The 11,193-nt window shown below is 33.7% G+C and overlaps 1 protein-coding gene across 10 annotated transcripts in view; it reads right to left on the minus strand.

Annotated features, from left to right (window-relative positions):
- Window positions 1-6,881: 6,881 nt before the first annotated feature.
- The window catches only part of LOC107493443 (vacuolar protein sorting-associated protein 51 homolog), a 14,708-nt gene continuing 10,396 nt past the window's right edge, over window positions 6,882-11,193 (minus strand). For 2 of the 10 annotated variants that reach the window (XR_008010665.1, XR_008010663.1), the window contains exons 5-15: window positions 11,163-11,188; window positions 10,978-11,085; window positions 10,708-10,806; window positions 10,526-10,603; window positions 10,290-10,376; window positions 10,078-10,181; window positions 9,832-9,932; window positions 9,727-9,746; window positions 8,753-9,422; window positions 7,535-8,473; window positions 6,882-7,448 (exon numbers count right to left, since the gene is read on the minus strand). Coding sequence is in view for 1 of the 10 variants with exons in the window: in XM_052263379.1 (XP_052119339.1) it covers window positions 10,080-10,181; window positions 10,290-10,376; window positions 10,526-10,603; window positions 10,708-10,806; window positions 10,978-11,085; window positions 11,163-11,188 (500 nt within the window). In the remaining 9 variants the exon portion in view is untranslated. Of the gene's footprint in view, window positions 7,449-7,534; window positions 8,474-8,752; window positions 9,423-9,717; window positions 9,747-9,831; window positions 9,933-9,962; window positions 10,182-10,289; window positions 10,377-10,525; window positions 10,604-10,707; window positions 10,807-10,977; window positions 11,086-11,162; window positions 11,189-11,193 lie in introns of those variants that run through there. The other 8 variants (XR_008010670.1, XR_008010669.1, XR_008010668.1 and 5 more) reach the window with 8 other exon arrangements.

Here is an 11,193-nt window from a genome sequence, read left to right on the forward strand (position 1 = left end):
AACTATAAATTATATCTAAATTGCTTTTATAAAATGAAAAATATAATAAAAAATTAATTAAAAATTTGTCTAAAATTCGACTACTTCATATTAAGAAATTCTTAAATCCGTCTTTGGATGTATAGCGATCAAAATTAGTATAAACGGGTCAAAATTAACTTTCAATAAATATATGAAAAATTTAATAGGTATATACTAATTATTAAATTCTAAAAAATTAGTTAGTTTAATACAAAAATAAAATTAAAAAAATACTTATTATGAGATGAAAAAAAATAAAATTATACATACTTATTTAATTACGATGGAATCAATTGCTTTAGCCAATTACTTGGCAATTGAATCCGTTAACCCAATGTATTGATCTGGTTAATTGTCAATTTGATTTTAATATCTATAAAAAAAATTACTTATATAAATATATTTTTATATAATTTAAATATATTTAACTAACTATTCAATACAATATAATATGTGTTAATATTTTAATTATTATTTTAACATAAAAATATATTTATGTAAGAAGAAGAAAAAACCGAAGCAACACATGTTTTTAGAGTTATTTAAATAAAATTTGATTAAATTCCATCTAAAGTATTTATTTATTTATTTGCATTGGGCATGTTACCTCCGTTTATGAACGTACACAGCACATACAGACCCCACTACATTAATTTCTAATCTAAACGCAACTCTCCTTGTCACTTCACCCTTAGCTCCTATAAATTACTCAAACCATATACTCCACCCTCCTTCTTACTCCAAATATATCAACAAAGCCTCAAATTAATTAAATCAGAGAATATAATGTCATGTATGGAGCAGAAGAGGTCCTCTTGTAATTTCTTCACCTCCTGTTTCTTTCTATTTCTCATCCTCACTCTCCCTTATTCCTCAACTGCAGGTTTTTTTCTTATTATTACACTACTACTACGACCCAACATATAATATATTTTAAATTGATTAAATTTGTTTGATGGTGTTGTGAAATTGTTAAGTATCAGGGGGATGGCGATCAGAAGTAGCATTGGACTCCTCAAAAGAGATGTATGAGATTGATTATAGAGGTCCTGAGACGCACTCGTCGGTTCCTACTCCACCACATCATTCTCATGCTAACTCTCCTCATTCATCACCTCATCCTCAACAACCTTCTCATCATGCCAATCATGGAACATAAGGCATGTATTGTGTCTTCCATACATCTTTATCTTTCAAAACCATGCCCTTTTCTTTTTTATTGATTACATCAAAGCTAATAAGGGATAATTAAGCAATATTTATCCTACTAATGAGGTATTCAACTTCTAATTATGCTTTCGTATAAAGCTAATAGCTAAAATGTCATTGTTAGATAATTTAATATATTTCACTAAATTGTTTAATATATATAATATGTGTCAACATTTATACTACTAATTTATATAAAAATATTTTTATAACGCTAACTTTTTTATGATAATTAATATGGGATCACTCATTTTTAATATATTTAGCATTTGAAATCTATCACTTCATTATCAATTATGACTATGGATAAATATGACAAGGTAACAAAAATTATTAGTGCATAATTAACTAGCCAACATAAATTTTAGATTTACAAATTTTTAATTTTTGAATATACAATTTTTTATTAACTAACTATTGATTAATTTTTATTATTTTTTTCTGATCGAATCGCTATCACCGTATAATTCACACTTTCTATATTTGAGTTTGTTGATTTTAAAGTTCATAAAAAAGCAAGTTCTAACCAAGTTGGGTTGGTCTAGTGGTTAGTTCACTAGTCCGCTTAAGCAAGTGACGGGGGTTTGAATCCCGCCTTGTGCATGCAGTAACCCATTGGCCAGCGACGAACCCTTAAATGGAGCTCAGTACCGCGACGGATTAGTCTTTGACCTGCCGAGTTGGGAAATACCGTGGAAAACAGATAAAAAAAAAAGCAAGTCCTACAACAATTTCTTTCTTTCATAATAATAGAGCACACATCACATGATCTAAGAACATATTGCGGTTATGATGACTTCATCACACTATAATTTTTCACTTGGATGTTAATTCCTTTTTTTTTCTTTTTGCCCTCTCATGTTTAACTATTATTATATATATTAATCAACAATTTTTGTTGTCAATGTTTCTGTGCTGTAGGGTAAGAAAATCCAAGGATACAAAAGCATGCGTTACCAGGCCATGTTTTTTGGTTTTCCTAGTGATGATATGACTCATCAACGAACATCTTGTATCGTGCTTTATTTGCGTGTAAAAGTTATGTAAGGGAGAAAAATCTGTGTATATTTTTGAAAGTGTGTGGTGATGCAGCAAAGAAAGAAAACCGCATATATGTTATTTTCGAGTAGTCAATATATATATACTTGTAACTTTCAATAGACATGTTCCCTTGTGGATATGATGATGTAGAAAACCAGAATTTGTTGCCATCATTAGTACTTCTTTCAAGTTCCAACAAATTAAATGCGAAGGTTAGATTGGTTACCTCTTTCTAATTATAGAAGTTACTGCAACTAACGACGACCCAGAACTTGAATTCTGCAGTGGAGAAGCTAAGAAAGAGTGATACGAATTTTGCAGAAAAGAGGAATGAGAATGCTCATGTGGAGAGAGAAATCTTTTGTAAAAAAAATCATAAATTTTTGAAAAATGATCAAATGTGCTAAGTGGCTAAAGAATTTTAATATGGAATTTAAAAGTTAGCTTTACCTGAAAATGGAAACTTTTGATGTATATACAGGGGGTGGACGTTGCAGTGGTATAGGCACAATACGCAGATAACGTGATTGGACACTTGTCCAAATCTCATGCAACATGGATGCTACGTGTTGCCAGGTGTCACCAATCCGTTCAACACGTATAATGCGTGATTCATACATGTCACCAATGGCACGCAACACGCAACCTGCGTGTTGTACACGTGGCAGACGCTAGTTGGATAGCGTTGCAACACGTGACCTGCGAAGTGAGTCCTCTGCCTATAAAAATCAGAATTCGTAACCATTTTGTTTCATTGTGAGAGAAGTATTTTCCTCCACAGTCGGTACGATAGAGGGCACTACAAATATAGTGGTTTACTATAACGGTGAGGTAGTATGAAATATATATGAAGGGATGAGCTTTGAATGTGAGAATATGTTTTCTTTTGTGGTTCCGTGCACTATAACGTTTGCGGAATTACAGTACGGACTCTGTCAAAGCATAGAGGCTTATACTTTAAAGATGGTGACCAACATTCTTTACAGGAGTCCAGTTGTCGTATTTGGCGGCCTGATACAGTTTGAGGTTATGCCAATCATCGACGAAACAAGTATTCAGTAGATGTTTCATATTTACCAGCAAACTCAGGTGCAACACCCGAGGATTGAGTTATACGTTGAGTTTGAGCATATAGCTACAGATGAGGTTCAACATGACACAGATGTGCAAGATGACAGAGTTGAGGCGTTCTTGGGAATGAACAATGATAGCGATGGAGAGTTCGAAGCTACTTATATTACGAAGCCGGTGATAAGGACAAGGACGGCGATGGGAGAGGTGAGGCAGTGCCGAAAACTTTAGTGGCTCCAGCCGTAGTTAGTCAACCGATGGACGTTCCACCTTTTACGCGTAGCTTGTATCTTGACGCCATGCAAGCACCAAAATTTTTTGAATATGCAAACATAGATATGTGAGCAGTTGGTAGTATGTTCACTTGATTTTGTTTTAGCATATCGATGAGCGACAAATTTATTTTCTTATAGATGTTGCTGATCCTGAGGATGGAGAGTTTAGAATCAAAATGGAATATGCTTCAATATGCTTCAAGAAAATCAGTCGTTGCGACAATTCGGAGTTACACTATCTTCAAAGGAGTCGATTATATGTTGTTTATGAATTCGAGCCATAGACGTTCTATGCAAAGTGCAAAACTTATGGACGTGGATGCGACTGACTTATCCGAGCTAGCTTGATACAGAAAAAAGCATGTTGAGAGATTCGAAGATCTAACGGGAGGCACACGTGTTCTATGGGAACAATCTCACAGGTTCACTCCAAGTTAGACTCGGACACGATTACTGAGGCTATGAAGTCATTGGTTGAATCTGACCCATCCATAAAGGTTAAATCTATGATGGCTCGATTGCCTATGATCCGAGCTGTCGTGTTGAGAGAGATATGGGTGATGATAAAAAAACGGCTGAAACATTGCATAAAGTTGTGCTGGCCGCTGGGGTGGATACTGTGGTGGCTACTGCGGTGGATACTAGTATGGCTGATGCGGTGGATACTGGGGTGGCTGCTGCGGTAGCTGCTGGGATGCATGCTAAGGAATGACATTCGACAGCCTAAAGTACATCCCGTATGCTGCAATGTACCAACTCCGATAATCGGCAGACGAAGTGAAGTTGACAATTAGTTGCAGACCCCAATCTCGCAGACGACTGTTGCGGCGGTTACCCCATCGTTGTATCCATTCATCATGAATCCCGCGCCAGTCATGGTGTTGAACTCCCCGAAGAGTAAAGCAATGTGTGTCAATTGGTATGGCTTGTGTTGCCAATGGGGGGACTGTGCATATCCGTACTGGCGAACCACTCGGTCCGCAGGAACTGCTCACTTGGGGCTCGCTACCGAATATCGCGAGGCTCTGGGTGACCAAGAAGTTGTGACTACTATCGGTTCAACTAGTCACAACCTCTCCGTCAATCGATAGGCCGAATATGTGTAACACATCCTCAAGTGTCATTGTAACTCACCCACTGGCATTACAAATGTATGTGTCTCCGGCTGCCACTTTTCAACAAAAGCAGCTAGCATCGCGAAATGCTCTCTGATCACTCCAACTCTCGAGAGCTGGTAAAATCCGGTAGTTCGTAAAGTTTGGTCAATGTTCGAATTCCATGTCTCACTGATCAAGCTTACGGGACAGAAGATTCCTATTAACCTGGTAAAACTATTAATTTAATAAATAACATAAAAATAAATTAATAACAGAAAATAAAATAAATAATAATTATAAAAATTTAAATTTATTATATTCACGTTCATCATTTTTATTAATTTCATTAATGAACAAAAAAAATAAAAAAAATAGCCTAACATTAATTTCAAAAAAAAATAGCTTAACATAAATTTTGAAAATACCCTATTAATTCATTATAATTGCTTATAATAATATTAATTCAAATAATTACAGTACTAATAATACAATTTAAATACAAAATTTTAAATTATTTTTTATTAATAGTATTATTCCCGATTAATAATAACATCACAATAGAATATCTAGTAAAAAAATTGACAAATTTATCTTATTAAATAACTTCAATAAATAAATTTCTAAATTTATTAATTTATTACAACGGCTAATAATCATATTAATTCAAATAATTATACTAATAATAATACTATTTAAATATAAAATTTTATATTATTTTTAATTGATCATATTATTTTCGATTAATAGTAACATCATAATAAAACTGCTAATAACAATATTAATCCAAATAATTACATTAATAATAATATAATTTAAATACAAAATTCTAAATTAAGAAAAATACTAAATTTACATAATTCAGTTGTCCCAAATAATTAACAACATGGTTTTTTAGAGACATATAATCATATACTATTTTTTCAATTAACACATTATTTAATCTCATTTTCACTCTCACTCTCACATAAAATATCACACTCTTCCCCCTCAATAACTACTATCAAAATCCTGGCCTCCTTTTAAATTAAAATCCTCTCAACCCTCTCACCAAACCCTACATGAATGAAAAAAAAACATGCAACAAAGCCCTCAACAAACTCCCTTTTTAGCCTTTTTAGAGCATGATGTTGCGTGCACGGAGACCACATTACCAAGTAGTCAACACGTGTTGCCCAAGGAAGTGACACGTAGCTGCGACGTTGGCTCTGAATTCCCTGCTACTGCAACACGCATGTTTCGCGTGTTGCATGCATGCTCGAAACGTGGCTTGGAATCTCTGCGACAGGGACATAAGAAACAAGCAAGTAATTTTTGTACATTCAACACGCAGATTGCGTGGTGCATGGAGGCTCGACAAGTGGCGAATCTCTGCATATCTCTGCTTTTAAACTTTTGCAAAAACTGAAGTAATTTTTTAAAAAGTTAATACGCTGAATGCGTGTTACAAGTGTATTTATAACACTACATTTTTGCAAAGCACTTCAAACATCAATATTAAAGAAAATCACACATCTCCTTTTTATATATAAAATAATTTGTGATGCGAAGTCATCATTTATTTTTTTATAAATAAATAATTATAAAAATACAAATTATTAAATATCTAATTTTTAAAGATGATATAGAAAACGGATGTAATTATTTGGAATTCACAACTAGAAAATGGATTAATACAGACAGATTTACAGACGGATTTAATCTTTATTACAGACGGATTTTTGGTTACCGACGAAATTACCGACGGATTTTGTCCCTCTATAAAAGTCCCGTCGGAAATTATTTACCGACGGATTTTTTTTCCGTCGGAAAATTACAGACGGATTTTTACCAGTTACCGACGGATTTTCCCTCTGTAAATTTTTTATCCATTTTCCAAAGGCGACGAACTTTCCGACGGATTTTCCATCTGTAATTACAGACGGATTTTCAGACGGATTTTCCGTCTGTAATTTCAGATGGATTTTTCGACAGATTTTCCGTCTGTAATTTGAACCTTGAAAAATCATCTCACACTATAATTACAGACAGAAAATCCGTCTGTAAATCCGTCGGTAAAGTAAAATAGAAATTTTTAAAAATTTTTCTATTGCAAAATGAATACTTTAGGTTTATTTTTTAAATTTCCTCCATCAAACACACTGTAAATTAAAAAAAAAGAGGCCAAAAATCATATAGATAAGCATAATATTCATTACATGATACCTATAAAATTGGATGTTATTTTTCAACATCATTGGCCAATATCTCACTATCTGAATAAAAAGATACCCAAAAAAATAAACAATTGACAGAACTATAACTATTTACATTACTCATTGACACTACTAGTTCCTTCATTTTCAACAATTTAAACAAACAAGATTTTATATTGATCCTATTCCTTTTAGATTGTATGATGGTGACTTGCTCAGAGCCATTGACAAATACACCTCCTGGATCTCCTTGTGGTTGTGTGGCGACTTCAAGTTAAACTCCACATCAGCATTGCATATACAAGTTCTTCCCTTTGGTTTTCAAGCTAGCTGAGGAAATTGCAGCCAGTTTTTTGTTGAGTCGCAACCAGGTTCGCATTGTTGGAGCTAATGCAGCAAATCATCAACTAGAGAAAACCACTGTTCTCTTAAATTGGTGCCTCAAGGAGTTAAGTTTGATGATACAACAGCATTCTTGATATACAAGAAATTCTGGCACAAGAAAATTCTCACTGATGCTTCCTTTTTTAGCACAAGAAATTCTGGCACAAAGAGTCAATATTATTAACGCAGAGAGAGTATTATTAACGCATCCGAATCTTAGTGATTAAATTAATGTGTTATGTACCTCCTCCAAAGGCTATATCAATTGATGGAATTCCCACATGCTGCACAAAAGGTTTATAATCTGATCCTTCACCACCTAATCTTCCAATATTTCCTTGTAAAGAAATAGTTCATGATTAGATTCAGGCCAAATCAAATGTAGAATTTTCACTACTCAGCAACAATTCAGCAAAGCTAGCAGCAGAAAATTCAATAATCACATATCTCCAATTTTAGAATTCAGATTCAGAATATAAAATTGCAAAATTAGAGTCTACAACAGCAAAAGCTTCAAAATCAGCAAGGAATCCAAAACTTACAGAAGAAGTTCACATCAAAGGAGGAGGAGACTCATCAGATTTCAATTTTACATTTTAACCTCAACAACAAACAAAATCAACAGAGCTGGCAGATCGAGCAATAATTCAGCATTCATCTTTGTCTATTTATGCAGAAAATGAAGAAGCAACAGATTTGGCTGAAGAAGAAGAATTAGCTTTCAATTTTGAATTTCAACCAGTATAATCAAGAGCGATTTCAGTTCGAGTAGGATTCCAAAATTCAATTCCAAAACTACAATCAAAATTCGTTCTCATTCCAGAACACACAAGAGAAGAACACCTTACTCGTTTACAAAGACTCCAACATTAAAACCAATATTCTTAACATATTACAAGCCCAAGATAGAAGAATAATGTATTACATCAATTTCTTAAACCTGCAAAATTTAGACCAACAATTGATAACTAAAAAAAGTTCTGAATAGGAAACAAAAAGACAGCACGATTTAAGGCAATAAATAGCTCTTACCATTCAAAAGACAAGTTTTCTCCCCGGTATCTTTGTACTGATGGAGACATTGGTTTAGACGGAAAAGATAAGGCAAGACAAGTACTAAAGGGATTGCAACAGAGTGACTGCCACACACAGAATCAGCTTCCAACCAAGCAATTGTGGCAACCTACAAGGGTTTTGGAAAATGGATCCCCTAATTAGAGAAGTCAATCAAGCATCTTGAGAGCCAAGAACAAAAGATACAAGTCTAGAAACTAAAAATTTTAACTGTTAATGAACAAGCTCTATGAAAAAGGAGAATGGTAAGAATGCTTAAATCTGTAGACAAATTACAAATATCGATATTATATAGAGTCCACAGTGCTGGTTTTTTTCTCGAGAATGAGCAAAAGCTTTTCTTTCATTAGACAAGAATAAACTAACTAATGCATGTGTTAAAACTCACCTGTATCATAAGCTCAACTAGTTCCTTCATAGATACTTCATTGTCTGGGTTTCCCACGTTAAATATCTGTCCGTTTGCTCTTTCAAGATTATCCTGTGACAAGTTGACATACACATTATCTGAAGCTCATGGCAACTCAGAAAGTCGGGTTAAGGAAGTCATGCAGTGATCCATTTCTATGAAACTCATAGACTAAGAGGTGCTGCCCATACTCTGAACAATAACCAATATAAATGGATGAATAGAAGAAAGAAAGAAAAAATTATATAACAGATACAATGAAGAAGAAAATAAAAAATAGAGAGAAGAGAATACCAGTTTCAGAGTCTACGAGGAATAAGAGAATCAAGCATGGAAGTAAGAAGGAAGATTTTGCCATTCTAAAAGTAATTAGTTGTGGCTATGATATGAGTTTGAGTGAAGTGAAGAAAGATGAATGAGGATTGGGTAGTGTAAAGTAGATGGGATGGTGTTACTATATATATATATAGTTCAGCTACAATTCATATCCAGAAAATTTGGAGAGGTAAGCTGTCTTCTCATAACTTTCTGTCTTCACATAAATTTGGAGAGGTAAACTGTCTTCACAGAACTACTAAATAATTAATAAAGGAGAGAACATTTAAGATAAATAAGGATACAGAGACATAAAGAAGAATTGAAGCATCACCTATTAATAAAGAAAGAAGAAAACTCAGTGCCTCAGCTTTAAATTTTCTACTTTTGTATATCTAATAACTAACTCGTAGATATGCCTTTTTGTCCCTCACTGTGGATGCTCTTGTTAACAAAATTGAGCTAAAAGGCTTACACACAATGCATCAAGAATCAAAATCAAGTAGGAACATAAAGAGAACCACGTGAGGGACATTATAGGTTGTGCTTGTCTTTTAGAAGCCAAAAAGAAAATAATAATAATAATAATAATAAAAGTTATATATATATATGAGAGAAATTTATAACACCCTTTTCACCTAAGGCCTTTGTGAGTTCTCTGCAAAATAAATGAATATAGATAATAATTAAAAAAGAATAAAAGGATGCTGAAGATTAGAAGATAGAGATATGAATATACATACAGGAGTGTGGAGTCTGTAATGGATCCATTGAGATGAGCATGCAACTCCACCTTTGGCATTGACACCCACCACTCCATGTTCTTGTTTGTTAATTAGTGAATCTCACAACAAGAACAAGAATGGAGAGAATAATAAGTGAAAGTGTAGAAACAGATGGAGTAATATGTATATTGAAATAGGGGGCTAACACTATATATATTTAGAAAAGCATCAGTACTTTAGACCAAAGATTGACAACTATTGTACCTCTATTGGAATTGTAAACACACATGTTGATTTAGATAAATTAAATTCTTTTCGAAGAATTTCTCTGTACAAAGAAGCCAATTCTTGAAGCTACATTCTTTAGCCTGCATGAATAAGCAAATAATATTTTGAAGTTTTGGCTAAAAATTAATGAATGCTAAAAATGAGATAAGTTTTGGCTAATTTTTAATATAAAGAAAATCAAAACAAACCGGATATTCCAACTGCTTAAGGAGCATTGTAGCTTCAGCTCTCTTTTGTATTGATTCAGAATTTGAAAATAGCTTTCTCTGCTTCCTCTGGTTAAATAAAGCAAATTATAGAGGTATAAAAGATCAAACTAAGTCACAAGAGTAACAAAATAGATAAATGCATCTAAGATGGCCCCAGGCTTGTTTTGCTTGATTGGCCCAAGTGCAAAGGCTTGGCAAAGGTGAAGGAACAAAACATGCAAGTTTTTTACTATTGTAGCCATTGCTTTCTCAGAGGCTAGCTTGCAATCCTGGAAAGATGAATCTCCATATGCCTAAGACAGAGAAGATCAAACGAAGATATTTCATCTGACTTTGATTTATATGTTTGTGAAAGTAATCAAGGAATGGAATTACAAGCTATATCATCCAAACTAACCATTAAAATTGGCATTGCTCCAGTGTAAAGCCTAACTGCATCTACATAAGCTTCCGATTTGATGCACTTGTTAAGTCTATCAGGCAGATCATATATGAACTATTCTTCAACAAGGATGAAAAATATGTGAGCCACATTTCTAGAACATATAATCATGCAATATTAGAAGTACAAAAAGTTGTATCGCCAAGCTAAAATACATGGAAACATAAGTATTGCAGTGAAGAACAATGTGAAACCAGAAAAAGACACATGTAATAGCTCTAATACCTGAACTTTACGGAGAAGATTGCAAGTAGGATGCAGCTTCTCTATGTGCTCCCTTTTGTCAAAAAGAGAAGTGTTAACGCTGTCACTCCTTGACTGCACAGACATTATCTGCAACAACCATGGAAAACACACATTCCTATCAAACTCAATTCGAATCGGATTGAGTAAACTATAGCTACAACTACCTTCTCAAGATGCTGCTCCATGTTTGTCTCC

The sequence above is a fragment of the Arachis duranensis genome, chromosome 6, assembly GCF_000817695.3.
Source record: "Arachis duranensis cultivar V14167 chromosome 6, aradu.V14167.gnm2.J7QH, whole genome shotgun sequence".
NCBI classification, from domain to species: Eukaryota; Viridiplantae; Streptophyta; class Magnoliopsida; order Fabales; family Fabaceae; genus Arachis; species Arachis duranensis.